This window comes from Meriones unguiculatus, chromosome 9 (genome assembly GCF_030254825.1).
Source record: "Meriones unguiculatus strain TT.TT164.6M chromosome 9, Bangor_MerUng_6.1, whole genome shotgun sequence".
Lineage (NCBI taxonomy): Eukaryota > Metazoa > Chordata > Mammalia > Rodentia > Muridae > Meriones > Meriones unguiculatus.
Genome location: NC_083357.1, coordinates 55,248,949 through 55,254,928, shown reverse-complemented (window position 1 = coordinate 55,254,928; position 5,980 = coordinate 55,248,949). Strand labels below are relative to the sequence as shown.

Sequence of the window (5,980 nt, the reverse complement as noted above, 5' to 3'; positions counted from 1 at the left end):
GTGGGGTTTTCTTGCGACTGGGACTCCCAGTTTCTGGCACCCTTGTGCCCACCAATCAGCCTGGGAAAGTGATCAGGACATGCAGGCTTAGGGCTCCAGCCAGGAGACCCAAAGCCCACGTTACCCAGGATCTCTTCCGGGTTATGGCTGTGCGGCCCGAGAGTGGACCCTACCGATTCCCACGCCGTGGGAGCCTCCCCTCACCTGGGAAACAAGATCGCTGTAGTTTTAGGGCCCAGAGTTCAGTCTCCTGGTCAGAGAGAGTTGTCCTGCTTCTCAGACACAGTGTTCTCCTGGTGCCACCATCTTGGCCCCCACCACATACTTATAATTTAAACAGCGAATGCAATTTTATAAATTTACTGTGGAAATATTTGAATGATCCTATTGGTCTGAGTTCTTGTTAAAACACCAATCTTTCAATTTTTAATGAGTTTTTTGTCATTTCAAAAAAGACAGAACAGTATCTCCTGCTACTCTAGAAAACACTCCCCACAATTAAGTTACAGTCATTATACCCATGCCATGATGAGCTGGATTTTATCAAGTGCTCATTGGACATCATCTCAGTCCAGCAGACTACATTTCTAGCTTTAATCACATCTTTTCTTTATTGATGAAACAAATCAGTCTTTTGCCATGTTTCTTTACAACACTGAAATACATGTTAGATGCCAGTGTTTTCACAATTAAGATGGACTAATAATCCTACCCATGCATTCACAGTTTTTTTGTTTTATTTTGTTTTAAGTTATCTATTCTAAAATGTGAGTCAGAAAAACATGTTTAATTTACAGCGATCATCCACTCAAGCACTGCCCTAATTTCAATAATGTCTCCTATGTTGTAGATAGAATTCTTTTTTTCATAATTCTACTTTGAATAGTATTAATATTTAAAAGAATCCATTCATTCATTGCCCTTTGAGCCACAATGTGGTTGCTGGGAATTGAACTCAGGACCTTGGGAAGAGAAGCCAGTGCTCTTAATCTCTGAGCCATCTCTCCAGCCATCATTGCCCATTGACAATAGCGATGTATGTGATACACATCTTCAAGAAGGTTAGAAAATACCACTGTCATTATAATACATGAAAGTTTTAGACATCAAAGTGTTTATCCTATCATTACATATTTTTGTAATTTGATGTACCCAAGAGGGAGTCATTAGATTAGCAGCATGGATTAATTTTGCTTTATATTGAGTATTTTATAATGGAGTAAAGAGTATTTGTTGTCATTACCTATATCAATGTCCAGCATGCCAAAATAACCCTCTGGGAGCATTAGTGGCTTTCACACCCTGGTAGTAACCATCTACTTCCTAATTGAACTTACGATCTGCTGAAGAGGAGGGACACCATCCCTGGTACTGGAAACCTAGTTACCTACTCAGAGCCATGTGAGTGATAGTTCCATGTGAATTATTTTCCAGAAAGACCCCATCGGTCTCCACACAATATGTGATACTTTTTTTGAGTCTTGGTTATGTAACATATCTAACTAATAAGGTTGTATTTTGTTGTCCTTCCTGCTGAGGGTCCAGCCTGTGGGTGAGGGCAGAGCAGTTCAGGCCTAGTGGGGTGAGTGGTGCAGAGTCACCATAAGAATACTGGGAGTTGGTAAGAGAAAACTGAGGGCAAGCCGCTGCAGACTCCTTTATTCTGAAACAGACAGCAGGTTATATGGCTTTGCAGTACTAATCAGGTTCCTCCACACCATCTCTGAGCCAGCCAATGGATGTTCATCTCTGGGCAGATGCTCCAGCGTCAGGTCACATACTTTCTGTCAAACTACTTCCATAGTCACATCTGTGGGAGCTGCCCCAGGCTGTGAGCCCTAATGGCCCTTTGCCGGGAATGTCCACAGTATTGCTGAAGAGACCACATGCTATGATGTAACATACAGAGAAATCAAATCAGAACTCACCTAGAGTATTCTCCTTTAGTTAGGGGAGATACCTCGTCATTGGAGTTACTCTCTGTGGATCCTGTGTGCTAAATGACCAACCTAATAAGCAAGGTGTGTCCATTGGTACAATAGTGATGTAATTGTTTTTAGGTGCATCCAACTACTTTCTTGTTGAATTTGAGACTTGCTCTGTAGAGGAGGAACATTCCCATTATGTCAACCTATACTAAAGCCTATAGATATAAAATTATAAAATTCCAAACAAGGACCATTGATGGAGGCAACCTAGAACCCCTGCACCGATGTAGCCCATGGCAGTTCAGTGTTCAAGTGTGTTCCATAGTAATGGGAACAGGGAGTTTCTCTGACATCAACTGATTGGCCTGCTCTTTGAACACCTCCCCTTGAGGGGGGGGGGGGGCGGGCAGCCTTACCAGGCCACAGAGGAAGACAATGCAACCAGTCCTGATGAGACCTAACAAACTAGGATCAGAAGGAAGGGGAAGAGGACCTCCCTTATCAGTGGACTGGGGGAGGGGCATGCATGCAGAGGGTGGAGGAACTGAAGGATTAGGACAGGAGGAAGGAGGGATACAAAGTGAATAAAGTGTAATTAATAAAGAATTTAAAAAAAAGAAGAGAGAGGAAGGGTGGGATTGGGAGGGGAAAAACGGAGGGGGCTAAAGGTGGGATACAAATATTAGAATAAACTCTAATTAATAAAAAAGGAAACAGGAAAGAAAATGTTTTAATAGGTGAATCCCATCTCGTATAGAACTGCAGCATGAGGAGCACGTTCTGAAGCAACTGCAGGTGTTGCTAATGAGGAAAACCCAGAAGGGCTCGATATTCATTATCTTGAACTATAAGAGACAAAGGTTCTGAGCCACAGGCTGTCGCTTAAGGATTACATTTGTAACTTCAAAACAACAAGAATTTAAAAAAAAAAAATATGTGTACAAAGGTGAGAAAGAACGGTTTTGTGAGAAGACCAATTCTGTCAATGGGGAGAAATTACTAAGACCAAATTAAATGATAGAAGGAGCTTCCACAGACACATGGCAGCCATGAAAGCCAGACTCATGAGTGGAAAGTTTGAACTTGAAGGAAAACGCTTTTCTGAAGACACATGTGTGAGCTGGCTGCTTGGGATGCCGTCTGCAGTTCCTTAAGAAAGAGCCACAAATGTCTCGCCAATCCCAAATGATAGTCAGCTTCGTGTTTCCTAACAACAGCCACCACTGGTCACAACAACATTTACAGAAAAGAGCTAAGAACAAGGTCATAGCCTGCATTTGATGCAGTGTGGTATAACACATGTGTTATAACAGTTGTGCCAGTCTCAACTGCTTCCTTTATTGTGGTTGTTCTGTGCAACTAGTTGTGATTACACGTTCTTAGGGTCAATTTATAATAACTTAAATTTATAAAATGTTCGTAAAATTGTAAAACTTTTTAATTCTACTTTAGGTGCATGAGTGTTTTTCCTGCACTTGTGTTTTTATTCCGTGTGTGCCTGGTGCCAGCAGTGGTCAGAAGAGAGAGTCAGTTCCCCTAGAGCTGGAGTTACAGTTGCTGTGAACCAGTGTGTTCTGAGAATCCAACCTGGGTTCTCTGCAAGTGCACCAAGTGCTCTGTAGTGCTGAGCTATGACTCCAGGCCTGCAGAGTATCTTTCTACAAGTTTGGATCAGTGAAAGTAAATTGAAAAAAAACCTCCTTTTTACCGTTTAGTTTATCATTTGGTAAAGACCAAAACAGAAAGCCCATCAGTTGTTATATTATAACATGTACTCTACTTTCATGTGAGGTATAATCCTAAGAATTATGACAGTCAATATGTTAATGGCCACTTTGTATCATCTTTACATTGTCAAGAGCCTCTTGAAGTTTGACATGTGCCCTACAATCGATGTTGAGGGTGAGAGTACATTTCTGACTCTTGGAGGATTGCAAAAGACCCTGTTTTAATCTCTGTCCACCAGGGGGTGGAGTTTCCTAACACAAAATCATCAACTGTATGAGTGATAAGCTTTGCAGGTTCAACTTTTGATGTCATTTCATCATTTCTTTGTGTGAAGAGTCAAGAACAGTAGCTGGGTGTCCCTGAAGATGAATGCTTTTCCAGCTTTAGTGACTGTGATGCTGCTCGTGCTTGGTAAGTTAAGTGACTTAAGATTTGCAATCTTTCCCTTATGATATCAGAAAAATACTTAATCGTCTAGGAGGTTTGTTGTTAATATAACACAGATATCCTGTTCTTCCTCCAGGGAGGATCCATGGAAACTCAGTGACCCAGAAACAAGGTCAAGTGACCCTCTCAGAAGACAGCGTTCTCTTTATAAACTGCACTTATTCATCCACAGGGTACCCAACTCTTTTTTGGTATGTTCAGTATTCTGGAGAAAGCCCTGAGCTCCTTTTGAAAGTTACAACAGCTGGCGAGAAGGGAAGCAGAAGAGGGTTTGAAGCCACATATGATAGAGGAACCACCTCCTTCCACTTGCAGAAAGCCTCGGTGCAAGAGTCAGACTCGGCTGTGTACTACTGTGCTCTGAGTGACACAGTGGCAGACACTGCAGGGGGAGCTGAGCACAAACCCTGAGAAACAAAAGAAGCCTGACTTCTGATCATCTGCCTTTTAGGTCACCCTGTTTTCCACACAGTCTATGTTGTGTGCCCCAACCTTTCTCTGGTTGATGAACATTGTACACATGGTCAGAGCAGAACAAGAGGGAGATGTTATCACAGCTGGATTTTCATCAAGGATATCAGTTGTTCCTCATGGAGGGTCACATTGATTTCCCAGGAACGCTATGGATACTGTGAGGTGGTCAGTTGTCTTCATCTCCATATATAGGTCATTTTCTTCATATTATTGAATGTCACCTCTAGTCCAAGTTATTCACACAGGGCAACAAATGCTGGGAAAGATGTCATTTAGAAAATGTCTATCTAATACTTTGGAAGGACAGGTTATCAGAGGCTACAGCCTTTCCATACCTTAAGATTTGTAATAAGGATACATAGGTAGAAAAGACAGGAGAAAGGAAGTCTGAGCAGGTAGGTGATCTTCAGATTTTCAATGTCCTCCATCTCCTCTAAATCCAACCCCCAGTCTCATCCTCATCCCATGTAGTAGACTGTCTGCTGTGGTCCTCATCCCTCTTTGTCCCCATTTCCAGAGCACTGGACTGATCCTGGTGGCACTCCCTGATTTTTTCCCTACCATGGAACCTACACCTCTTTTTAGCCCACCCCTATGCCTAAGTGTCATATGCATATGTGTCAGTACCCAATTGGAAAGAAACATATTCTGTCTGGAATCCAGTGTCCACACATGGCAGGATCTCAGAAGCATTCCCTAGCAGGCAACCTATAGCCACCACACTGTTCTCAGAACCAAAGAGAACAATAGAAACCAAGGAAGAGAGCACACATCTGACAAAGGCAAGAACACACACCAGCACAGAGAATTAAAATAATCTCAAACCCAGATGCCTAGATCCCAGCATGAAACAGTAACATCCATGATGACATGTCTTCATTAAAGCCTCAAAAAACACAATATGGCCGATGCACAAGACAAGGAGTTCAAATTAGCCTTTATGAATATGTTAGAGATCTTGAAAGAAAAAGTGAACACATTCATTAAAGAAATCAATGAACCAAAAATCTGGAGTGAGGCAGGCCTGAAGAGACTGATGAGTCAACCAAGGACCATGCATGGGGCAGACTTAAAGCCCTGCTCAGATGTAGTCCATGGGCAGCTCAGTCTCCATTGGAGTTCCCTAGTAAGGGGAGCAGAGGCAGTCACTGGCATGAACTCAGTTGCCTGATCTTTGATCACCTCCCCCTGGTGAGGTGGCCTTACTAGGCCACACAGAGAGAGGATCCAGACAGTCTTGATGACACCTGATAGGCTAGTGTCAGATAGTAAGGGAGGAGGACCTCCCCTATCAGTAGACTAGGGGAGGGAAATGGTGGGGGAAAGAGTGAGGGAGGGTAGTATTGGGGGGAGGTGAGGGAGGGGATATAAAGTGAATAAGTTTTAATTAATAGTAATAATAA

General features: G+C 42.6%; 1 gene segment (V, D, J or C); it reads left to right on the top strand.

Moving 5' to 3' along the window:
* Window positions 1–4,021: 4,021 nt before the first annotated feature.
* On the top strand, window positions 4,022–4,514 carry LOC132656304 (T cell receptor alpha variable 9-2-like). The segment is given in 2 exon segments: window positions 4,022–4,067; window positions 4,180–4,514. Coding segments are annotated over 2 exon segments (381 nt in total).
* The last annotated feature ends 1,466 nt before the right edge of the window (window positions 4,515–5,980 follow it).